This window comes from Apostichopus japonicus, chromosome 10 (genome assembly GCF_037975245.1).
Source record: "Apostichopus japonicus isolate 1M-3 chromosome 10, ASM3797524v1, whole genome shotgun sequence".
NCBI classification, from domain to species: Eukaryota; Metazoa; Echinodermata; class Holothuroidea; order Aspidochirotida; family Stichopodidae; genus Apostichopus; species Apostichopus japonicus.
Genome location: NC_092570.1, coordinates 3,935,674 through 3,963,287, shown reverse-complemented (window position 1 = coordinate 3,963,287; position 27,614 = coordinate 3,935,674). Strand labels below are relative to the sequence as shown.

General features: G+C 33.8%; 1 protein-coding gene and 1 long non-coding RNA gene across 2 annotated transcripts in view; one reads left to right on the top strand and one right to left on the bottom strand.

Annotated features, from left to right (window-relative positions):
- LOC139974965 (uncharacterized) overlaps window positions 1-26,557 on the bottom strand; it is a 32,862-nt gene extending 6,305 nt beyond the window's left edge. Inside the window, exons 1-2 of the mRNA XM_071982533.1 lie at window positions 26,403-26,557; window positions 2,651-3,333 (exon numbers count right to left, since the gene is read on the bottom strand). Coding sequence (XP_071838634.1) covers window positions 2,651-3,061 — 411 coding nt within the window. The 5' untranslated portion in view covers window positions 3,062-3,333; window positions 26,403-26,557. The remainder of the gene's footprint in view (window positions 1-2,650; window positions 3,334-26,402) is intronic.
- The window catches only part of LOC139975399 (uncharacterized), a 69,038-nt gene that overhangs the window by 38,466 nt on the left and 2,958 nt on the right, over window positions 1-27,614 (top strand). The window lies entirely within an intron of this gene.

Here is a 27,614-nt window from a genome sequence, read left to right as displayed (position 1 = left end):
AATACATAATTGACGTTAGTGTGACGAATTAGAAGTTCCGGCAACACAATATCACTAGACGTAATTTAATCAAACAGCATATTCTTTTTAAATATAGAATGTATACCTTTTACACGTTGGCATCTGTTCAGACTTTTGTTAGGTATGTAGGGGTGTTGCTAGGTTACGTTTAATTTTTACAGATAAAGTAAATAAGTTAAATTTGAATCATTTGTCCGGGATTGAAAAACTGTAGTATGCCGACCAATAAATGATCAGAATATTTGAAAAACAAACCCTATTGAGACTAGTTATGGCATTTTGAAAAAACATTCCATTGTACACTGTTTACCTTAAATAATTTTAAACTGTATGATTTATTTTAAAGAAATGATCCCATTCAGACCTCTTTCCACGTGCTTTCTGTAAGCGAGTTGGAATTGGAATCGCCTTTCATTGTTTAAAGACAGTACGATGGCACTTTATTACGAAAATGACAATATTTCAGTTATTCAGAGAAAACTGCAAATTTTGAAAATAAGAAAATATCGTCGATGTTGATGCGTTTTCGCGCACATGCGCATACGGTAAAAACAGAACCACTAATAAATAGCGCAGACGTCTGATTACGACTTGCGGTATCCGATATGGCGGTTCACTCATAGTGAAAGTCAAAGAACACATCCGAGGCTAAGCTAATCCCTCCCCCACCATCCCCCCTCAAAGCAAAAGCAAGTATTGATATTTAGTTCATTGCAAAGTTTATTATTCATTCGATATGTTATACCGACGTAACTTAATGACAAGTAAAATATTGCATCGATAGCAAGATTAGTTGACACCAGAGTACTAAATCAGAAACTAAGAGCCAGCCTCATATGTACACTAGTTTGTAAAGTTCCCTTTCTCTTCAAAACAAAAGCTAAATATAATTTACCTCAGTCATTCCTTCTATTGAGACTAGCAAATCAATTTAATAATTGATAATTATTATTAACTTGTTGAGATTGTGGATTTCAACTGTTGTTTAACAGTTTAATTAACTACTGAGAACAACCCTGCTATTTTAACCAAATTTAGCTCGTATACTATGTATAAAAGAAATGTGAATTTAGTACAGAGTGATATTATTCATAAAGTTCGAATCCTCCTGACAGGTGACTTCATATTGATGCAGAAAGCAAAGTCTCTTCAGAGATGTAGAAAAGTTTTTGATGAAACGACCTTGGTAAACCTTTGCATTTGAAGATTCTTGAATGTGGTTGAAGAAACGACAGAGGCAATTTGCGCTTAGGTATCAATATTTCCAAAGTTTAAAGTTTTATGCACAATATAATATGGTCTAAAGCAATTTGACCTTATTTTTGTAATTTTTTTTTGTTGGGCGCATCAAACGTGGTGTATTCTATTTCATAACACCTGCTCATAAAACTTACGAAGGTCTTAAAAACTTGGAAATTTTATGCTTTAAAAAGGGAACCTTATCTAGATAAAAAAAATAAAGTTAATGAAAGCCGTAAACTTTTGTGATGACAAAGATTTAACTAAGGAATGGATGAGGTTAGAAAATGGAATATTTTGGTTTGATAGATAACACTCCATCTCCGCGAGGCGATAGTGAGATTTTATCAAAGGTGTAGTAAATAAAAGTCCTAAAACATCACAGATATCCAGATTTTATGATATCGTAAGTGCACTAGGTGATGACAAACATGATAGGTTTGAGTTAAAGAAAAGTCACACAGACTATAGGGTGTAAACCGGTAGTTTTTAAATGAATCACCGATGATGTTGATGAAACAGCTTTTTTTCTTTTCAACTGAAATTAATTAAGTTACCATTTTTTAAAGGTATATGCAAATAAATGTCGTGATGAGTACCTTCTAAGTTGGTAAGACGCCTTGTTTACGATAAAGACGGGTACGTTTGTATTTGTGCTATCCACTCGTTACCTTAAAAACAACAGAGTGTGTTTCTCTACTCAAGTGACACGTGTGTTTGTGTTGAGGTGGCGTTAATTGTGTACTGTTCATCCATATACCTTGAAGTAATGTAACGGTGTGTGTTGCTGAAGTCACATGACACATGGATTATGTTAAGAAATTTGAATGTCTCGATTGAAAAAAGGAACGTGCATGCTAATAATGTTAGTCATTCTTTGCCGGTTGAAAATTGGAACAATGCCTTTTTTGTGTAAATATTTCTTGTGGCTTAGAAGCCGAAAAACCGTGCGAGATTAAATACACAACTATACCGAAGAATTGAACAAAATGATGATGACTAATTTTTCTGTTTATAGTAAACTTTTAGCTATCTATGACCTTAATTTCTAAACTTCATATTTATGAATTTTTTTTTTATTGGAATAAACAGAACTGAACTGATAGTAGATATGGTAACGTGGTTGAAACGTTGTAAGCATCACCTGGTCAGTCAATATGACTCCCTTGGCCTCACATTTTTGTGTCTTGGCCTTATCCAGATTAACATTTTGGTTTATAATTTTACATCATGGAATGAAAGTGAAAACAGAGAGAAATCTCGAATATTAATATCTCTAATGCTATTACAAAACTGATCGTTTTGTTAATATAACATAATAATTCGGTAAGTTTTTTTTAATTTGTATATCTGCTATAATAATACATACAATAAATATAATGAACCTTACCTTCTCCATGCCGTCAACAAATTTATAGATTGACTTTAAGGTTTCCTTAGCCTGGTGGTCCAGTTTGCCTGTGAACATTGTACTGATAAAATCTGCCTCCATGGTACTTCTCTTTTTCCTCCAACCGGTTATCTGGAAACCGGCATCGTTTCGCTTGACACCGTATCTCCTGATATCGTTTTCTCGTTTGCCTTCGTGCAGTCGTATTCTATCAAACTGGCTCAACGTCGTCATAAATGCTTGCATTGTCTGAAACACATCTGTGGCTTCGTCTAAAAGATCCTTAAATACAGGCGATACACCGTATTGTGTCGGTGTCGATGCATCGGGAGATATTGACCCTTGACCCCAAGCTACTTGTAGAAAAACCAGCAACGCAAGGGGACAGAAGGACACTCCGACACTTCGCATTGTGATGTAAATTTTGTTGTTGGACTTATCCTTTCCGCACCTGTTCCACGAAACTGTTTTTGTCCGCAGCCACCAAATCAAAACCTCTTTTTGTTGCTTATCGATTTTCCCTCGGTAGCTATAGCTTCCAATTTAAGAGAGACGTCTGTCGCAAAAACAAAGTTGTTAACTTGGTCACGTGAGAGGATAATTATGACGTCAATCCTTTTGCACTCTTGTATCGTAAGTTGTCGTTCCTTCCTTTTTTGGTTTTCCTTCTTGTAATTTTTTACCTGTGATGAAAACAAATATTTTGTTTACTCATTTAATTTACAGATATCTATATCAATACTGTCAACCCTGACATTTGAGGAAACGGGAAAAAAAATTGCGTTAAAACCTAGTCACGTCTTGACACTTCTCATATGCTTTATTATTAAGTATGTAAACATGATAATTTGAAAGAAAAACATAATCTTTGGAAGATGTGGCTTGTCCTTCAATCAAAAACGTCAAAGCAGATTAAATTGGTACGGCTATATGCAAAAAAACCTGCATCTTAATCCAAACAGTTGGAGGCTCATATATATTGACATTTGTTTGGTTTACGTTTTAATTACCCTGATGTGATAGGACATTTCCTTATATTGTTCACTATGACTAGCGTGTAAGAAAGACTCGGAATTTGAACAAATTTTACATCTCATTTAAATTAGTTCTCAACTCGTATGATTGAAGGACAATTAGTAGCGCCGTCTAAACAAACCGATACTTGTGATGGTAAATTCACGTGTCTTACTCAACTCATTCAATATTCATTGGAATCGGAAACATTAGAACTTGCAGCATTGTTGAAAGCATTCCTGTTAACTTAATGAGGATTATGCTTGTGAATGGAGAAAAAGAATGACTTTTAAAAGTTTGAATATATTTGCCATTCTCGGCTTCATATACGATGAATAACTTTAAAATTTAACTTTGCAAAAAAACCTGTATGCTTGTATTCGGATGAGTTGAACTTTCAGTGAGTGTATAAGTATATATGACCATGCACCCAACTATTATAATAGTTTATAGACAAGACTATAAGCCGACCAGTAGGCTATACCAGTAGACAGTAGACTAGGCTATAAACTATAAACAGACCAGTCTATAGACTAGACTTTTGTAGCCTCCTAACCGGTTATATTTATCTCAGAAAGGAAGAACATATTTAACAATGAACGAGTGTATGTATCTAGTAATGACCCTATGAATACTCAATTCGCGAAACCAGTGTAGCATGTATCACGGTTATGTGTGTGCGACTGCGCGATTTATACAACTCTAAAATGATAAACTTACATAAAATGTGCTGACACTAAATTGAAGTAAGTCACGTATTGTGGCAGTTCAGCTGATAACTTAATTATTGTAAGTTGAGTTGGGTTTGAACATAAGACATGCAATATTTCTTTAGACCAAAACAGCTACAAAATACCGATTTCTTTTGTGCATTACCAGAACGAGAAAATATATAATATAGAAACTCAACCAGACCGTTTGGTATGACGTAACCACATTTACCGCCTGATTTGTACGTATTTGTTTTAATTTGTATTATTTATTTCATAAGTTGTATGCTTTTATAGTATCATATTAAAGTCTTCCTATACGGCAGAAAATTATGTGTACTAGATACCATGAACTATAGTCGGTATTCAAATTACGAATACAAAATGATGGAGGCGAAATTTGCACCAAGCCCTGCTACAGATGCATCAGTACTTCAGTTCGTGTTCACGCTCAAGAGAAAATTATCACCAAAGAACATTACTATCGAAATTCTGCAGACAGATGGTTGATTATTAAAGTTAATAGGAAGAATAAACTGCTTGGATCCATAAATTGCATTTGCAAAGAAATGAAAGCATAAAGTAAGCTTTATATGATCCCCGAAGAACCATTATCCAATTAGAATCTGACTTAAATCGATATACGACCAACTTCGGGAAAAAAAAGGAAAGTTGAAAATCGGAAATTCGCATCAGTCTGTGTCTGGGTTGAGGCTTTCTCTGTTAAGACGTTCTCAAGTTTTCTTTACTAAATAAGCTTTTCATGACGTATGGATTTTGTCTAGTTTCGAAGTTCGTCGGGTAAATTAAGGAAGCATGGTTGAAAATTACAAGTTTGTTATCCTTACAACACATTCCTTCTTTATAGTCCCATCATTTATATCTGTGTGTTTGGGTTACCTTGGTTTACCTTCAAAAAACATTTCGTAAATCAAACTCAAAAGTCTTTACGTGTAATATTACAAAATGCTATTTGCTTGGTGCAGATCAAAGCGTTAGAAAACTTTATTTGAAAATATTATGCAAAACATTTTTTTATCATGTAAGAGGGTGGAAGCTAACTATACGGTTGGACACGATGGCATGATAAGATAAACAAAATGCGTAAAATGTTTGGTACGCGAGAAGGAAATTTGCTGCCTTTCAAAAAATTGGAACTTGTAGGAAACCTACTACAAACTTGGGTCTGCGGTAAATGCTTAAGTAACACACAAGTTGACTCTTTACAATATAATCTATGCATCAAAATGTTGTTGAACTATATTTCACCTGATTCTTGAATTTTCTATATATTTTAGTACAAGTATATGGGTACATCTAATTAGTTTTGTTTTGTGTATAATTTTCTAGATTTTATACATAGTTTGTTAAGTCTTATTGAAATAACTAGTCAAACATAGTTTTGTATTGCGTTAAGAAGTGAACACAGTACAACACATTGATGATGTTCTTATAGCAATAATACATTGCTTGATACCGGCACACCAGTATTCCATTTAAGAAACGACACGTACTGACACTCGAAGAACCTATGGAACATTTAGACTTTTCAAGAAACAAGTAAAAAAGAAAAGAAAAAAAAAAGGATCTTTCTATAGTTATGAAATGGCATGAAATAAATGGTATTGTCCCATGATGTTTCATCTTAAAATCATTGTCTTATCAATGTAAAAGCTTGCTCTCCTTTAAATATGAAGTTTCAAAATTATGTATGTCCATGAAAAGAGGGATATAAATAAAAAGTTAAACTTGATCGTCCTGGTCAAACATGTGGCGGATGGATTTTGTTACGATTACAGTCCCCTAGGATGGCAGTATATTCAGCCCATTGGTTTTCATATCTCCCCTTTGCGAATTCCTGTTGCATTTGAATGATATCAGCTTATACCTCCGAACTAGAAGAATGAATGGAAGATCAGGATTCATATAGGTTAAAACTGTATACAGAAATTAATGGCACGTGGTGTGGAATCCTTTGGTTAAGCAATGCTCATCTTCTGAAGATGAGTGCTCGTGGATATATACATCGCTCACTGCTTACAGAGGTTTTGTTATTCTCTTCATATATTTTCCTTTTATCATCTCTGACGTCATGAGTTTTTGGTTTTGTTTTTTTGTATTTGCCTATAGACCCTTGAGTATTCCCATCTACTTAAGAATTGTTTGCATCTCCACATTCCGTGGGTCTCATAGGGAACTCCTTAATGTGAAATAAAACTGGTGGGAATAATTCACTGATAGCAGATTTATATATGTATATAGCCATCTAAGCCTATACTGTAGGGGAATGTTTCGCGAAATAACTTCTTTGTCAGAGCAAACATTCAGTTTGAAAATACTCGATTAGAAAAGAGTCCCTCTTGACGACGTTTTCGTATTGAGTTCCCTTGAAGTAATAACAAAAAGTAAGTCAACATAATTATTTCTTTTTGATCGAAAAACATGTTTTCAGACTTCAAAGCGACGATCAATGATGTACTTTTCCTACTGAATGGAATTAAAGGTGAACTTAAACAGAAAACTAAATAACGGAAGTATGTATATAGAGAATGATTTAGAAATATTGGTTTAGTGACACTTGCACTGTGAGAACAATTTCTCGAGTACGAGTAAGAGTACAAGAACCCGATTTCGAGTACGCGTGCCAGTAAGAGAACAAGCCGTGAGTACGCACCCAAGCCGAAAAGGTGTGAGCTTATATTTGTTCTTAACGTGTAGCATATTATGCATTTGTATGCCAGGGTGTTATAACACACTAACACGTGTTATGTTTTGGGAGCATGCGAAAGCTAGATATGTTAAAGATACAATACAGTAAATCGTAGTAGTATTATATATATTTTTTTTTTATTTATTTATTTATTTTAATTTTTTTTATTTTTATGTAATATAAAATATTTTTATATTTTATATTTTTTATATTTTTTTATATTTTTATATTTTTATATATTTTTTTAACACAGGCCGCAATAAAATTTGCCTCTAGCATAACACGTGTTATCATGTTATAACACAGATGCATATAAATGCGCAATATATTCAAGTCGAAAACGCTATTATAAGCAACTGTACAATTCGGTTCGGGTGGAGTACGAGTATAAACATCTTTTTAAACTTTTTTTTGCTGAGCACGAATACGAGTAAACACCCATGAGTACGAATTCGAGTACAGAAAAATGTACTCGAGTAAAACTGAAAGTAAGGCTTGGGTACTCCAATGCTGTATATAACCAAATACTTAAAAGTCAATATTTGGCCGCCATTTTAGTTAAGTAGTATTTTCATCTATCAGTATAAGGTAATGGTTGTTATGTCACCGTCATTCAAAAGAAAAGAGTTCTTCTAACAAACATCACTTGAATGGATCATATTGTTTACAAAGCCTATACATGATAAAGCGAAAATTTGTATGATTATGCTCTTTACATATCAAACCATTAACTCATCTACACCGGAAGAGCAGTTGCGGATTGAATATTTCATATTTTAGCTAAATTGATAAGCATCTCGAACGAAAACAAATCCTTTATTCTTTACCAATCTAGCTAGCCTCTTACCAAATCTCAAAAGTGTTTCGAATTATATAACAGCAAATCCTTCCTTCGGGTGACCCAACGTTTTAATTTCCCGTGGGATAGTTTCTGTGATAAATCAAAAAGTATCGGAATTTCTCTTTTATCGAGTCTGAAATTTAGATAAAGTCAACAGCTTGTGGGGTTTTAAACTTCAAACTGTTTTTTCCGTTATTTCTTGAAGGAATTAATAATGACAACGCAGATAAGGTGCACCGGAGGGTTTATGTCGATAACTAATTAAATACAAGTAAACCAATTTGCAATCGAATTTTAAATGAACAGCTTTCCACCACTTAATAAAAATAATGGGGTAATTAACCACATAGACCTTACTGTACATCTGTACGTTTAACGGCCAATTCCACAAAAGAAATCATAGATAATGACAAGAATAGTAATCCTATGCTTTATAACACTATTAAACAAAACATTAAAACATAGCGAGTGAATGGGGTGTGTTCAGTTTTTAATATATACGCACGACGTCTCTGATTATATTCGGGTTATAGGGGAAACCATGCATGTAAATGGGTGCCTTGGTTACACGTTATTGATGATTACAGAAAGGGGAAGCAAAGCCATTATATAAACATATAAGATAAAGATACCTGTGACGAACAGCTTCCTAAATAGACAAAAAGCAATTAGTCTCGTTTAGTTTGATAGCAGACTCCAAAAAAACGAGTACGATAACGCGAGTACAATTAAAAGCAGAACTCCCCGTGTTATAATTACGAGTACACGATTAAAAAAACGCGAGTACAAGTAGGCCTACAACTGCCCGTTTTATAATGGCGAAGTACACGAGTGCAATTACGCGAGTACAAGCATACAAGAAGAAGTCCCGTGTTATAATTACTATTACACGAGTACAATGACCCACGTACAAGTACAAGCAGAACTCCCCTTGTTATAATTACGATTACACGAGTACAATAACCCGAGTACAAGTACAAGCAGAGCTCCCCTTGTTATAATTACTTACACATGAGTACAATGACGCAAATACAAGTACAAGCAGAACTCCCCGTGTAATATTTACGAGTACGCGAGTGCATGATAACACATGAGCTCGAGATGTTAAACGAGGATACGCGTACGTAATCTTGCACTTGAACCGTATCTTTGCTAAATTTCCCCATGCTAATATAACCCCATGTTGAGAAACACGAGAACAGGCAACTATACTAGAAATACAACTTTCTTTGACAGGGAGAAGGGAGGGGGGGGGGGGGCGATGGAGCTGGTGGGTGGGAGAGACGCCATTATCTTCAGTCAGTATGTTACCATACCACTAACTGGGACAATCATAAACAAATTTGTTCAAGGGAGATTGTAACAACACGGTTTGAAGAGACTCCGGTGTAATAACAGACAACGTTTTCATTTTGGTTGCAAATTAAATTCAAAGTTTATGATTTTATCCAGAAGCCCTGTTAGAAGTCTACCGAACTAATACAGCTCAAATTATTACCCTGCCAGTATTCGATATATACATATATATACATACACACACACATATATATATATATATAGAGAGAGAGAGAGAGAGCAAGAGGGAAAGATGCAATGAAAAATGAAAGCACGCCTGGATAACATCCAATTGTTTAAGAATTAAAAGACATGTTTTAATATCTGAGATATAATTGACGTAAGACAAATATGTAATATTTCAAGCATGAAACGCGATCCCAAATGGTACATGCTCTACTCATTATATTCGTATTGAAATATGAAATGGTTCGCGATTAATAATAGTTGGATGATCACGCAACCAATTTATATGTAAAATTTAATACCTAGAATACTAGATGACGCTCGAACTTCTCACGGAGATATCAAAGATATTTTAAAGCTAATTAAGTAAATGTCAGATCACTTCAATTACAAAAAAAAAAGGTTAAAAATGCCTTGTTTCCTAAAACCTTGGTAAAATACAGCAAAGTGTTCTTATTTTGTATTCTCCAATTAATATATGCAATAATGGAGCCATTTTACATGGATTTGGTGTCAGAGAAGTAGTTATGTATTCATGAAATAGAGTGCATAGTAGACAATTGCTAACTATAAAATGTATATAGAAACGACCAAATGTTGAATATTAAGATTTTTAAAATTTATTTCTGAAAGCAAAGCTAATAATTGGTACATGTTAATCAGACTTGTTCTCTCGTGGATTTATTCAGTTTCCTTTTAACCTCACGCTATTCAAACGTACTTGTTTGATTATCTTGGCAACCCTTGCTGAGGCCTGGAAAGGAACCTATGGCGATGGGGGGGGGGGTGGTTGGGGGTTATCCTACTCATATGTGAAACAGGTCTACATGATTAAGAGTGCTTAGTTGCAAAAGGTTACATTTTGCCACGTTTTAATTTTCCATTACTTTTTCTGCAACAATTATCGAAACGTTCTTTTTTTTCTTCCGAATTTCTTGGAGATTCCTCCCAAACCGTTTTTAGCATAGTAAAAAAAAAAAGAGTCGTGACCTCCACTTTGAATAATTTTAAAACTACTAAAACTGCCATATTTACATAAAATGCTTTAAACAACTCCTGTGGTGCATACTCTCCTTCAAATTTTGATACATTGATATAATATATGACATAACAGTAAAATGTTCATTCCTCCTTACTCTGCCGTGAAAAGTGTAACTTTTTTTTATTATAATTATAATAATTTTGTTGATATTTTTTTTGGCATTTGACCACTTAGATTGTTGAAAGTGTAATGTCCCCCGTTTCTTAGGTTTCTGATTTTCTTTAAAGCTAGATAATGCTTAACATTGGTCAGCAATCAAAGACAATTTCAAATACCCACAACACGATACTGCTTACTGTGTTTTATCAAATTGTGAAAGACGTATTTTTCTCGTCAGTTAAAGATATATTTTTTTTGTGAGATTTCCTCTTCTTTTTTTGCTTTGGTACTCCATTGTGACTTTTTTATTTTTATGTTCTTAATTTAGTAGCACCACGACGACTATAGGTGCAAAGAAGTGTAATCTCTGGAGTCTGTCTATGCACGTTATTTCTCTGGCATCATCCTACAATATTTCTTTATAGAGCATCACGAAAAAACACAAAACGTATTTTTTGGAGGGAAGCTTAGATTTGTTAGATATGCAGGAGTTTGCTCTTAACGTGTCTCATATCATCCTTGTTTGCTTTTTAAGTAATATTAAAACAATACCACGAAAAACATTGTTTGGCCAAAAAATTAGAAAAAAAATTGGGAAATATAACTTAAAGGAGCATATTAAAATAACGTTATGAAAACACAACGTCAAGTAATCAAACCAAAAAAAGCAGAGAGTACATTGAGAAGAAAATAAAAGTTATTTATAAACATTTGAGAAAAAAAACGCAGGCTGAAATAGCACCAGTAATTTACAATTGATGTTCGTATAGGCCATTCATGTTTTTATAGCCTCTTTCCATCCTTCCAAGTGAGCGAAACGTGAATTTTTCATGAATCTGGTAAATGTATACCTGCATCAAATTCATATAACTTGGTCCTCCTTATAATTAGCAGCGTGACATAAAAATGTGTTTACATAAAAACTGCATCATTTTTTACGTCCCCTGACTCATAGTACAGACCGAATTAACTAGCCACTCTCTTACGTCAAAGGAACGACTAATTGGTTAATTGGCAATTCTGAGCTTTCTGAAACAAAACAAAATGGCAAAATAGGGAAGATATTTCAGGCCATGTCTGTAATTCTCTTAATTTTAGGAGTAATATTTCGTAAGAAAAGAAGAATCGAAATTATAAATCTAATAATACTACTCAATAGCATTGTTGACAAGTGATATAAAATGTCCTTGGTGAGTCGGCGTTCTGTGTACTTAAAACATTTATGACAGTTTTATGGACGCTTGATAAAACATATTTTTTGACACAATTTTCAGACAATATCAGACACTCCTTTGTCGTAAAATACGTTAATCAAATAGGTAACTTGCATTGTGTTGGGTAAAGTGACGTCAGTCTTAAATGTGTAACATCTTTCTGGCAATCTTTAATGTCACTTTTAAGGAGAGATTTTTGTTTGTTTGAATTAACAGTAAATTGTGGAATGGCACTTTGTTCGACGAACGGTTGATCAATGCATCTGAACAAAGGGAAACAAATATCATATTTATATAAGGATGTTCTACAGACTCATAAAAATGAAAAAAAATATTTACATAAATGATCAAAACTGCAACGTGAAACAAAACTCCATTGATTGTTATGCATATTAGTTTTATTGCTTGCTAGAAAGTAGGAAAAGGGTGTTGACCGTCATTGATATTTCAGAGAAATATTACCCATTGAAAAACATTTGAGAAAGAAAGATAAAAAGGCATATGGAATTTAAAATGTTTATGGACAAAAAGCAAAATGTAGTGAATTTTGCAAGGAATAAATGATGAAATTGTGATTCCTTTACAAATATTAGATTTTTCAAGTATCTCTGGTTTAATTTGTTCTACCGTTTATGTGTCTCATCATACCCTTGTAAAAGGAGATGATTAAAATATACACAATTATAATATAAAAAATATATGAAATTAAAACAAACAGATATTGGAGCCTCAGTTACCTCGAGATAAGCCTACCGAAGGAGGAGCAGACAAAGATTATATTCCTTAAAAAAAACAAAAAAAAACTGGAAATGTCATCAAGTTGTAATTACATTTGTGACGTCACCTAATCTGTCAATGTTTTCATTTTTCCCTAATTTTTCTTATAATTCTTGTTTTTTACTATATTTCTTTGGATTTAAGGCAATGTCATATAAAGTTGAGTCTTGTAACAATCGTAACACACGGCAGATCTTAATTTCCATGTTACAATTTTTGTGTTTTTTATTAATAGTTTTCTTTTCCACTAAATGTAACAGCTAACTGATCGTTTTTAAAATATTATTACAAAGCTAAAATGTAAAAGCTATAACTGAAGATACACTGCATATCGTTACGTCACAATACCTCATTATCATTGAACGGAATGTAATTAATATCTTTGAAAAAATAGTAAATCATAACAGTTGCTTATCAGAATAAGCGAGAAGTTCTTTGCAAAAGAAGCCAAAATCTTGACAAGTTCACTATATATAAGTAACTATATAAGTATAAGTAACTATTATGTACATTGACAATATATGGAAAGTATTGCTGTATTGGCCTTGTGCCATTACTGTTTTGATGCGAGGAAATGTTATTGAGTTATAGCGAGGGCAATAAAATCTCTCTGTCTTAATTCTTAAAGAATATACTTCACAGGTGGGCGTTGATCGTTCGCTATAAATGAAGACAATTAGATCACACAATATTTTTCTTGATCCTTGCAAATTAAATCAAAGAATCTGACCTCGTGAGTTTGGTCAGACGACATTTTGCATTTATATAAACGTCAAGAATTGGTTGCAATAGCGTCACTTGGCGTGCGAAGCGATTTTGTTCAGACCCAAAAGTTCGATCAGTATAAGCTATGGTTTGAAAAACTTGGTGGTGTGTCCGCAATTTGTAAATATAAGTGTAAACGAAATAGAAGCAAAACATGGGACTACCTTATCCATTTTTAAAATGAAAACCTAGTCCTTCTTTTTATGCGGAAAAATCAACATAGAGCGCCATTGGCGTATACTGTCTAGATGACCACGACTTTAAAAGTGCATGCATGTATTTGATATCATCATATGCCTAACCGTTGATGTAATCTATGACAGTAAAAATTAAATCAAATAGAGCACACGAAGAAAAGTATTTTGCAATTCTTTATTTTTTAATATATTTTTTCAAGAATTGAAAAATTCCCACGATTTATTTTGAAGTGGTATCCTTATACGCCAGCAGAAAAAGGGCTTAAGATATACCATCGCTGTAGGCGTTACACTTGTAGCAGATGCTTGACCTATCATGTTTTGTGAAAATGATAGCAATCCATAGCCCTTGAAGTTTATCAATGAGAGAGCGGTAGAGAGACGCGACCTGTTTATGACACAATACTATCCAGTTACACCACCAGTTCGACAAGAAACCTTTAAACTTGATAGAATCACGAAGAAGATTTAATCATCTGCTGCGGCCCACGTAGACGTACATCTGAAACGTCTTTATGAGTAATAATCAATCAATCATTCAATCAATCGGAGCATCAGACGTGAAAACTGAGGGACTGCCATGATAAATCAACTTGTTTTATCCTTCCTTTGTACTCTTGATAAATGTCATCGATATCTTTTACATCGTATGAAGACGAGTCTGTTTAAAATTAGTTGAATGAAGTCATTAGGGAGAGGCGTATCAACTTGTATCCGTTGATGATTGTTTACAGTTTTCCTCCTTAAGTGTATTGTAATGGGAGTTGAGCTTGTAGCTTTGCTCTTTTATGATAAGGTCATGAGGACAAAATGTAAAGAGGAAAGACGAACCGCTCTCTGAGAGCAAGAGAGGGCAATTTATTGCTTTTCTGTTTTAATTTGTTTAAGAGGTAAGTGATAATAAAAATGGGTTAACACACACCAAGCGCGCTTTTGTTTTTTTATTGTAGTCCACCTTTTCGAAACTTGTTTATAATGAAACTTTTTGTCATGATTTAACTCATTCTCTGGAAATAATTAAAAATACACAATATTTTCTTTATCTAATTTCTAAGTATTTTAACACACCCTGATTAACTCGAGTGCCTTGATGTCATTTTAATAAGTTCTCTCCATTATTGGTGAGAATCAATCGTGCAATTATCTCTCCCTAAACCACGCCCATATCATGACGTCACAGGGTTTACCATCATCATTGGTCTGTGTTATAGAAATACAAGTCACGGAAAAATATCCCAAACACCTCAGTAAAATCTTAGTCTATTTAATGTTTATTCACAAAACAATCTAAAGATTTGATCAAGTCCAAAAACACAGACATCATCGAGCCACAAGTGCTTTGTTTTGCTATGTTTTCCCTATATTTTCCCTGTGTTTTTCTATGTTTTCCCTATATTTTCCTATGTGTTTCTTAATTTATTACAATGCTTCCTATCACGGAGATGGTTGTTTTTGCAAATGCCCAATCTAAACTATTGTATATAGTTCTTAACATGTTCTAACGACGTCGTTGGTGCAGTGTCAGCATTGCTAGCAATCTACTTTGAAAACATGAAAGAAAAAGTCAAAATGTTTCATGTCTTAATGGTATACTATGATGAGATCACATATTTAAAAAATGACAGCTTTCAGACACAACGTTTAACTTGGATATCTCTCAAACGGAACAAGATTTTCGTGGCTCTGACCGAGGAAGTTGTACTTCACAAAGAATTCTGTCATATAATTTAAAGATGGTGATTAGGTTTGTGCTCCCTTTGAGCATTTCAAAACTGCTATCGAACCAATCACCTCGAGGAGAGAGATTTGATTTTGACATATAGCTTTGATAACTTAGGGTGATTTTTATTACTTCTTCTGGCGGATAAGCGAGTCAATTAAAACTGATTAAGATGGGATATTTACTGAGGCTATACCTTATAGGACAAATAATGGTGTAAAGTTACAAAAATAAAGAAAATAAAAAAAAATCTTTTTACGAAGAAATAGTATGTCTTTTTCCCTTTTTCGAAAAGGTCAGTTATTATAATACGTCATTAATCACAATTTTCAGTCTCAAATAATCCTACGTTGTTTGAAGTCATTTTGTGTTGTTATTAACCTGATGTGGGGGGTATATCTTGGATGCTATTAGAAGCTAACAATGTCATTTATGAACACTTCAAATTACCCGCCAATCATACATTATAAGGTGATGGTAGCTTTCAGGTGATATCAGGAGAGGGGGAAAATATATAGAGTAACTTGCATCATAACCCTAGGCTCTTGTATAACCTTCTCATGTATACCTTCGTCACAAGAAAATTAAAGATAATCGTCACACGCTTACAAATGATGGGAATGACATTTCGTATTTTTTTGTTCTAACGTTTTGCATAAGTGGCAAGCAACGTAAGCAATTTCCGCCTTTGATTTTGAAATGCAGAGAGCTTTAAAAGTAAATCGAATTTTTCGGTTGTCTATTTTCATACCATCAATCTCGAATGTTTGTAACATGCGTGCATCTTATTAGAAGACAACTAATTTCATAGAATTGCTTGTGGTCTCACAGACGGTATTAGGAAAGTACACATGGGGTTCTTTTTTGCGTTTCCTTGATGTACTTACACTTTCATTCAAAAGATGCATCCTTGATTGCACTCAGCTTCGGATTATCCAATAGGAAGATAAAGGAAGGTATTTAGCTTTCCCGAAGATCAAGGGCTCCAAAGTTGAGCTTAACCGTTTTCTATTCTGGATCGTGCCTGCAAAGCTATAGATACGACGAGAGGGGCAGGTGGTGGAGGGGGGGGGGGGGAGGTTCAAGAGTGTGTTTAATACGTCACTGACTGCGCAGGGTAATGATCACATTGCAACAGTAATGATATCTAAATAGACCTGAGGAAGGTCTTTGGTTGATGCCATGGTAACAACCAAAACAATGAAACGATAGCATCCGATTAATTTTACACAGTTGTCTGGAAACGAAAGGTTATCAGCATTTGCGCCTATTATTTTATACAAAGCCATTTAATGACCACCCCGTTAAACCATTTTACAATAATTGTACTGTATGCAATCAAATGTCTGGATTTCCTCTCCTCCCCCCCCCCCAAAAAAAAACTTGCCACGTGTCTCAACCGGGAAGTAGGTCTGGAACCTTTAAGAAATTTTAGCATGGTAAAATTTGGAGGCCAAATCCGTTGGTTTTTAACTGAAGGTGATTCAGTATTGCAAGGTGTTTTTCATTATAAGATGTGCATTGTAGGATAGAGTTAACCTAAGTCTACATTTAGAGTGGCTAAGATGTGCATTGTATAGTATAGATTGAACCTAAGTCTATATTTAGAGTCGCTAAAATGTGCATTGTAAGATAGAGGTAACCTAAGTCTATATTTAGAGTCGCTATAAGATGTGCATTGTAGGATAGAGTTAACCGAAGTCTACATTTAGAGTGGCTAAGATGTGCATTGTATAGTATAGAGTGAACCTAAGTCTATATTTAGAGTCGCTAAATGTGCATTGTAAGATAGAGGTAACCTAAGTCTATATTTAGAGTCGCTATAAGATGTGCATTGTAGGATAGAGTTAACCGAAGTCTACATTTAGAGTGGCTAAGATGTGCATTGTATAGTATAGAGTGAACCTAAGTCTATATTTAGAGTCGCTAAAATGTGCATTGTAAGATAGAGGTAACCTAAGTCTATATTTAGAATCGCTATAAGATGTGCATTGTAGGATAGAGTTAACCTAAGTCTATACTTAGAGTCTCTCAGATGTGCATTGTAGGATAGAGTTAACATAAGTATATATTTAGAGTCGCTAAGGTGTGCTTTGTAGGATAGAGTTAACCTAATTCTATATTTAGAATAGCTAAGATGAATATGAATAACGGTTGCCCAAATAAAGTTGCATGATAAAGCATGATTGCTGGATGTATGCCTCCCTTAAGGGTGGGTCTGAGGCTATACCCACTCTTGATAGTCAACACAACACTGAGTGACTGGCATAGAATTTACTTACGACTTCACTGGAGTATTATTAACATAAATCAAATATAGTTTCGTCTTTATTACTTTCCTCTTACGTTTTAGTGCGAGGAGATACTCGGAATATGATCATCATAAGAACTTGAATACAAACTATTAAAATTATCTCTTCTTTATATTCATCGTACTTTTTGCGGCGGTTTTGAAGAAGAACAAAAAAAAAACCCATATAAATGAAGTTATCGTAAAAAGGTAATTCACAAGAGAGCTTGTCCTAAATTTGTGGGCCCCAAGTCTCATTTAAGACTTCTGAACGCTTGATACAAAATATTGTTAGCAAATATCGGCCTCATCAAAGGGCTTTCTATAAGATTCGTAAAAGATGATGACTTTATGGCACGATATAAATGATTAAAATTATTCATGGCTTCCAGAGTCACAAGACCTGGGGATGTCGGTGGTAGATGTCACATTTATTGCTTCCGTGATCCTAAACAGGAGTGAAGTATTGACATTAGGTATATAAGCAATGATGTTCTCGTAAAAACAACCAAAATGTATGATGATTTAAGTGGTCTCTTTCAATAGATATCATCAATCGTTCCATGCTACTGTTAAACCACTAACTGGGATAGAAAAAAAACTTAAATTGTAGTGTTTGTAATATATAAATATCTATATGTGGTGTTAAATGTTGCAACCCTCTTAAAAGATCGCATATGAACTTTCTCTAGTAATATTTGCAAAGTTCAGCGATGTTGATTAAATTATAATGTTGGTATACTTGAGGAACAAAAACAGCAAAACAGCATAACCTAATATATATATATATATATATATATATATATATATATATATATATATATATATATTTGCCCTTATGTATGCTTAAATGTGTTTTTGCTTTGACAAATTGAAGAAAATTATTCAATTCTATCCCAGCTTGAAAATGATTTTTATTAGTATATAGGTTCTGTTTTGTTGGGGTGGGGGTGGGGGCGGGGGTGGCTTTGTGGGGAATTTTCTGTCTGATAAACAACGAAAAGATCACTGAGCGAAATCGTGGCTATTATCCTGACTATAAGAGTCAAAACTTTACCAATAAGAAATTTTCTTCCAGCTATGATATCTATACTCAATATTTCTTTAAACAACATTCTGCTTTAATCAGTTATTTTGATTGACAATAAAGGAGGCAAAATGCTCAAGGTAACAAAGAACACTCGAAGAAAATATTTGTAATTCAAAATATCTTTGTCAAGTTCATTTAAACAAAGAAAACACGAGTCATTTTGACAGAGCGAGGAAGGGTTTGGGCTAGGACAGGATTCGAAGTTAATTTTTTAACAAAACCAACGTCCTCTGAAAACTCAACTATTTTATACATTATCCTATATATACAATAAATCCTTCGGGCGATGATAAGGAAAACATTACCTAGTAATTTTAAAACATTTGCACGTTATTTGATGTGGCAATCACTGAAGTACGAAAAGAAAAAAAGTCAGAAAACGGATTAGTTGAAATAACGAAGATAAATCGTTTCAGCCCCTCTCATCCTTTTCGTTGAATTATATCTCTTGACACATTTTGTTCTTACTCTACAAAGAAAATTGCTCTTTTTCTCTCAATCAGTAACGTAATACTTTGTCTTCCTAAAGGCAATCAGTAATTACACGGTAAACTTACGTATATAACTGACAACACGAAATATTACCTTACGGTGTTGCCAATAGCCAGAGAAACACCAAAGATGATTTAAGCAATCTTACAAAAAAAAACTAATTCTTCATCAGGAAAATGTTGAACAAAGGTAAATGGCTGACATTTCGTTCAAATAACAAAAATTTTCGACGTTGGCTATGATATTACACGGAAATTAAGTTCCTGTTGAGTAAAGCTCGATAATACGATATAACGAGTGGTGTGTTAAGGTCCACTTTATTGTTCATTGTAAACTAATACCACATTGTAAAGTTGAGAAAATATGAGAAAATTTAAAAACGAAAAATTAAAAAATACCAGATGTTCCGGTGGCTAAAAGTGATTTCCTAAAAAATAGCATCTTTAGGTAAACAAAACCACATCCTCAATGAACTTTGTGTAGAACAAAGAAATGATTTTTGTTTCTTCAAATTTAGTGTTATTTTGTGGTTGCATCTGGCAACAGTATTGAGATTAGTACCACTATGGCACTTCAGCTGAAAAGGTTGTTGGTATATTATATAACATATTTGAGCTCCATTATTTACAGAGATAATGAATTATTCTACTAAAAAATGTTGAAATTTCAAACACAGAGAATATTGGAAAATAAGCAAACATTCCAGCTGTATCAGGGATAAACCAATAAGAGGATAACAAAAGGAAATTAAAACTTTTGAAGGAACATTTGGCGTTTTGGATATCATAGACCACCCTGTTGTTGACAACTATAGGGCGGAGGCTTCCGGGGTTTTGCTAGCCAAAGTAGGTTACACTCAATCAACCACATCGTGAGGATTTTCAACTAACTTGTGAACGTTTCCACTTAAGTGTCGCATTTTATGCCACCGGAAGAATATCCCTTTAAACCCTTACAGACTAATGCAGGACTTACTACAAGACATATCAAGTTGTATGTCACGTCAAGTCGTATGCAGTGATAACATTTAAAAACTTGTACTATACACACATCTAGTTAAAGTGGTGGAAATTATTGCACCACTTTGCATTGGTCCCCATTACTGAAACCAACGCAATTCATAGAGGACACCCGCCCCCTCCCCCTCTCATACCCCTCCACAGGACTGACATCAACAAACGTAATTTCTTGGTTACCCAAAGCTCGAAATCTGTCTACGGGCCTGAATTTACACTGCAGTAATGCATTGATGTAAATAATAAACTCTTGTACGGCATTCAACTTTGATTTGTTGGCAGTTTCGCAGTGGCTAATATTTGATCTTCTTCACGGTTTATTACACAATTGACAAGCATGGTTTGGTATTTGAAGCCTAAAATTAATAACTCAATCTATCAAAATATATTACGGTTGACATTAATGCTGTGCTTTGTGGTAATGGGTGGTAATTTGCGTAACAAAGAAACAGAAAAAGTTGACTAATATTCCAAATAAGGAGTCTTTTATTCGACAACATTCACACACACAAAAAGTTAGTAAAATAGCAAAGTTCATATTGAATATGATGTCCTCTAGATTTTATCATAACATGCCTTGGTGGGTAATGACTCCATTCCTTGAAAGTAAAAAGAACATACAGATATTCGATCAGAACAAATGAAATATATTTATCATTCCATGGTCCATTATTCTCGCAATAAAATTTTGTGCATTTATTATACAAAAAATAGTATGTTATATACAGATGTTTTATGCATCATGACTCACTGTAAACTTTATAAGATGGAAAGTATATATATATATATATATATATATATATATATATATATATATATATATATATATATATATATATATATATATATATATATATTTATATATATTTATATATATATATATACAGGTTCCGAGTTGAGATGCAATTGCACTAATGGATACCCTTTATCCCAAGATTCTAAAAGGTTTTTTTTTGACATCACATGCATCCCTGTGACGTCACGAAGTATTTCATACTTCAAGCACGGGGGGGGGGGGGGGTAGCATACCTACTGTTTGGGGGGAGGTCTACTATCTATACCAAATTAGTTAAATTGGTGGCTTTCATTAGTTGGTCATCTAGCAGAGAGTTTACAACGTTAGATTATTTAGCAGTCTGGGAGAACTGTTCTCTGTTAACGACAGACATTATTAAATCAGGTTAGGAAACGTTTTGTTCGTGCATCGTTTTCAATGACTGCCAACTATTACTTGTAAACCCCCCCCCCCCTCCTCCCTCCCTCCTCAAAGAAGACGGGAAGAAATATAAACGAGACCGAAAGAGCAACGAGTTTGATATTTGCTCAAGCTGTTATATTAAATATGTACAGTATTTCCTCAACGTACTTAGCGACCATAGTGTTTGCTCGTGGAATAATGTTAACTGCTTTTTTGTATATACAACGGTTATCATTTTAAAACTTACTTCGTTTAAATATTACAGTATAATAATTGAGGCATGGAATATCCTTTTCTTATATGCTATTGCAAATATTCCATGGTATTTTTTTCTTTGCTATGCATTATGGATATTATAAGGGAGCTGCTAGAAGATTCGACTTAATAATCGAATAATTGAACAAGTTTCAGGGTACTTTTGTCTCTTCTAATACTTCGATAATAGACTAAAATAACATTAATGTATTCATATTTGTAAAGTACCTTATACCAATTTTGTATATAGGACTTCCAACGTTAATTCCAGCTCCTACATTCCACCCCATCTAGTAGTGATTCCATCCTCTTACCCGTACTCTAGTGTGGCTGTTTGTACTCCCTACCACGTACTCACCATTATGGACAGGTACTCGATTTAGGAATCTACTCACAGCAAGATTTATATACGTACTCGTTATCGCGCACAGAGCATTGTACTCGAATTCAAGGTGAATTGTATTTGTATTGGTACTCATTTTTTTTTTCACTTGTACTTCAATTCTCACATCCTTTGACCAACCTTAGATAAATATTTGTGTGTATGCCAGTAGACTACGTATATAACTTTACGATATTTACTATATACATAAATGACAACCTTATTCAGAGATTATACGCATGCGCCGGCCTCTATGTCACTTTGGATGTTTTATCTAAAGAGAATATCATATCTTTGTTCTTAAATTTCCATTACTGAATAATATTAAGATCTACCGTCGAATATATTCGCTAAACGTATACATATGTAAATAATCTACCGCACAACACCAGTGATATGCCGACAAGTCAATAATAATAATAATAATAATAATAATAATAATAATACCTGAAGTAAAGTAATATGCTAATCAGATCATTCAGAATACACTTCTGCTGTTGCTAGAGGCAATTCGCCACAAAAGATCTGAATATTTATGTTGACATCTTCATACCAGAAAATAAAGAGAATTATATAAAATGGGGTTTTTAACAGCGATCTTGAAACATCTGTATTACCGGATTGTGAAGAGAAAAAGAAACCTTTTTTTGGCTCTTAACCTTCGATCACCTATAATAAGGATGGTTTTCTTATGTAGGCCGTTGGTGCATTAAGAAACTTTAAACTCGAGTTTTTGTCAAAATCTAATACTTGTCAATTACGGTAAGTAATCAGAGATATTTTGTAATCATTCCATAACAATATCCTTAAACGATTCATGTCCAAGTAGGCTAGTATTTAATTACCATGCACTCAAGCTTTTTTTTTAAATGAAAACGTTTGCCGTTTGCCATTTGCAATTTGAATTAAAACAGGAAACTTTGTTTTAAAGCCCGTTGGTAACATGGGTTTTTGGAGAGATTAGCAACCTTGTGAAATGTATGCTGGAAGCTAAGATTGGCGTTTCGTAACCTTGCTACAAGTATATACTCCTTACAGTTGTGATTATTTTAATGTTTTTGAAGAAAAAATATAGACTTATGAAAAGAAAAGAAAAGGGTAAAAAATTGGGATTTTGATCCTTTCGGAAATATTATCGTCATCAGCTGACGCTTTGATGTTAATTACAGGACGCATTGATTAAGAGAAGCAGGATCTATTATTAACTCACTGCAGAGAGGGGGGGGGGGGTATTTTTATCTACCATTCATCAATATGTATAACGGTTGGTTTTTAATTGGAAACGTGTATCTATATGCGGGTCAATTTATCATCGATAGTTCAAGGAATTTAAGCGAGTAAAAATATCATTAATGAAAGATCGAAATAAATTAGACGATTAAAAAATCCTTAATTTGACCAAACACACACTATAGGTGGATATTTTACCGGATATTATCATGTACTCATTGAATCTTGAACATTTAGTCTGAAAATTGGAGTGAAACGTTTTAAACGTTTAACAATATAATTAATTGTTATTAATGTCTACCTTTATACGTTTTGGGTAAAATGAGAAGTGAAAATTCTCATAATATATTATTATGATGCATTTTAGTTGAAAATGCATTGTATTATAAGTACATAAATGAGAAGATCGATATAGATGTATAATGTATTTCCTTTGTTTTACGTAATGAGTTGTTGACAAGAGAATATATATAGTTATGTTCTCTGACGTCATTTTGATGGCCAGTAAGTAAAATTATAAAATTCCAAACACGCTTATACTGCGATGGAGATATACATGCCTTACACACTATTATCAAGTTTTAATCAAAACAATTACATTATCACATATACTGTATATTTCACCCGAGTTCTCTTACCCTCCCTCCCCCCCCCCCACCCGCTTACCCCACCTCCAAATACCAGCAACAAAATAGTTTTGCTTGTGAAGAAACAAGCGTGCTGCCATTAATGGCAATGTATGTTCCTGTGGATATGTCATTCCATATATACCGGGTTTTCATAATAAGGTGTTCTGCAGTAGTCATCTGACCCTTGACCTCTTCATGATACATTCATACGGGTGATTTGGGTATGTTAAGGATAGCTTGTCATTGATGTTATTTGATACTAAAATCCTTTCAAAATTCAAGTTTCATTTTAAAATATTGAAAGTAATTTCAGGTTTACTTTCTGCATATGGAAAATAGTCTGGATGCTCAAGTTTCCTTTGTCTCTTTTGTAAATTTTATTTGAAAGGAACGCAACCATCAATTATTGACTAAGGATTGTTGCTTAAGTCAATACATTGAAAACAAAAGTGCCTGTCATTGATCTTTCTCAATATTATAATAGCGGGGTAAGTTTGATAAAATCGTCGGCAATTAAGGGTGTTAAAGGCAAACATCTCCTCTTTTGTTTTATAGATTATCTGTCGCATATAGCACTTAAGCGTTTTCAAACTTATTTCAATATTTCCAGACAAATTTCCATTAGGAAAGTTGTCATTCCTTTTTCTAAAGAAGGCAGAGATATCTTTCATCGGTAATACCTATTTCAAAGACTTATATTATATAATTTATGATTCCAGAAACTTGAACATTGAAACCATGTAGGAATGAGTCATTGATTAAGTGTCTAGATGGTGTGAGACAAGTTACCTTTTTAATTGATCGGAAAGACTCGTACAGTTGCCGATCTTTTGTCTTTGTTTCTCTTTGGATTTTACTGCAGCTATCTTTTTGATGAAACCCTGCAGATGAATTTACTTTGTAGCCTACGTTTGGAAAGTCTATGTCATGCAAGAGCTTGGAATGACTCTCTTTCTATTACACACTTTATTGAATCTCCCTTTACAGCAAAATATAGTATCGGCGATGATATTTTCAGTACTCTATGTTAACATTTCACTTACAAAGCAACGTTTGCGTTATTATTTCTGATACCATCTTGGCCATTATATGCAGATCAAGGAATAGATCAAACTTGACACCTCAACAGTAAACAGTGTTTGAATGTTGACTTTTGAACATAAAATGATGATTGATATGTTGCAGACCAAGAAACCAGAATGTATATCAGTGCATGTTGTATTTCTATATCACTTATTTATTTCTTGAGAAATTACCCTTTACACATCTGAGGTTAATCTATGAGAGTGGCTGGACTACTTAGTCTAACACACTGACAATAAGATCAGTTACGCAGATGCAAAAAAATAAAATAATCATAATCATAATAAATTCAATAGAAAGCCTAAGACATTATGGCCTAAATTAACATGTATACAACACATTACATGTCGATAGGGACAAATGGTCTTGTATGTCATCCAATGGCCTTCTTTTGTTTGCTATTATCTACAACTACGTCGTGCTGAAATGTCATGAACTATCACCAAAGACGTCTTCAATGCATATTTGAGAGAAATTTCTCAAGTTTTCGCCTATGTCTGAAGAGTCTGAAAGAGGACATGCAATACTATAGATGCTACCTAACTGTTACCCTTGGTTACAAGGGATTTTCAGGAACAAGTTTTAACAAGCACTGAACAAACTACGTAGGCCTACTAGACCTGCATGCATAAATTCTCGTATTATTAAACTATACGCTCATGCTTATCATAACCCCAATAATAAAACATTTCAAACAATAAACACATTTAAAATAAAATGAAACATTGAAAAGGAAATGTTTCAATGGTTAATTCACCGTGCAATTGTCGCGTCAAGAACAAGTTTGCTAACATGTCGTATAAATAATGCCAATACAGAAGACGCATCTCAAAATAGCAATCCTTAATATAAACACAAAAGAGACAGACACAGGAAACACGAGCCCGTCGTCAATTAATTCAATTACACACTGTTCAATGTCTCACTGATAAATTTAATTATAAAATCTCGATTCTATAGGAAGTATATCTGTTCGGCAATCTAGTAAAGAGCAAACAACAAAGTACGATTTCGAAACGCTCTCGTTTTTCATGTTCAATTCGAAATTATGTGAATTTTGCAATTTCTCATTCGACAAATTAACCTATTCAAATGTATTTTTTAAGGGTGAGAATTTAGAAACAAACGTGTAACGGATCAATACAAGCCTACGGTACAATACTTATCATATCTCCAAGCCCTTCTCCTCTCCCTGAGCCTTACCTCATTTCAAAACCAGACGATTAAACTGCAATGTATTAGGAAATACCTCGTCCAAGTGACCAAAACAAAGGGGGGAAAATCAAGAAACGAAAATAGCAAAATCATCACACAAAACAGTAAGATAATAGGTTTTAAGTATAAATAGCAACAGAGTAATGTGTTGAGTGTGTAATTGTTTTTTTTTTTGTTAACACTTTCTACAGACAAAATATTTCTTTCGACTTGAAAAAAAAAACAACTTTCAAAATCAAATATAAAGGAGCACTGTACTCACCCAATTATCTTTCCACGTTAACGTGTTCACACAAGTTCCAAAAAAATTAAATGTCTTGTTGGAGGGCGTTCCAAAGAAATGGTTGTCTACTCGACTCTACGATTCGCTTTTTATTCCACAAGCTGCGTGCTGATTGGTTGTTAATAGATGACGCAGTCGAATGAATACGTAAGCAGTAAAAATCGCTGTCATAAGTTAATTAAGAAATACTTTAAAATAGAATTTACTTGTGACAGGTTTGCAAGCCTATCATTAAGTGTCTTGCGGTTATATTATCAAATGTGAAGACTTTCCGAGGATGGTAAATCAATAAATATTAGGCTCTATCCCCCCTCCCCCCCCCCCCATTCTTAACTCTCATCACATTCAAGCCGCCTGCGTCATTGACAGTCACCATCCCAGCCCACAAGTGTTACTTTTCTCGAAGACTTCGCGCGAAACGTTCATATTTAAGAAGGCGAGTGTAACGGAAGACCGTGAAGTAAACAAACCCAATGAGTGCACAAACAACTCGCACATGAACATAACGTACTATGCTTCAATCGTGGACGGAAGGTACTTGTCACTGCACAGTAGTGTTCATAGATATTCTATATATATATATATATATATATATATATATATATATATATATATATATATATATATATATATATATATATATATATATATATATATATATATATATATATAGATATAGATATAGATAGATAAACATATATAAAGTAGCCTAGTGGGGAAAAGGCATTATGGTATGTTGCATGAGAGTGTGTTTATCATACAGTTCCTCAGAAAGTTTGCGGGAATGGTGGGGTGAGTGGGTGAGGCGGATTGAGGTGGATTGGAGGGATCACTGCTTCTGTGGGACGTGGTAGTAGTTAAAACGACACCTGGGAGTGTATGGATGGTTTCCAATCCTCTTTTGAAGAAACTATGAATTTGAGGTGAACTGCCCTCAATAAACTTCGTGAAGGTACCTCAGTATATAGGTATATGCTATAACTGGAAGAAATTAAAATTGATTGTAAGTGTGTGCTGCCTTCAGACGAAGTGGTCAAAATGTGAAAATCTCTTATTTCCTGCAAAGTATAATATTTTCCTCACATAACGATCAAAGTTTTTTTTTTCTGAAAATGTTCCTCTGTTTGTCTAATTGTCTAATTAATATTATATCATAGGAAGACATATACATGTACCTTCCAACAACAATTG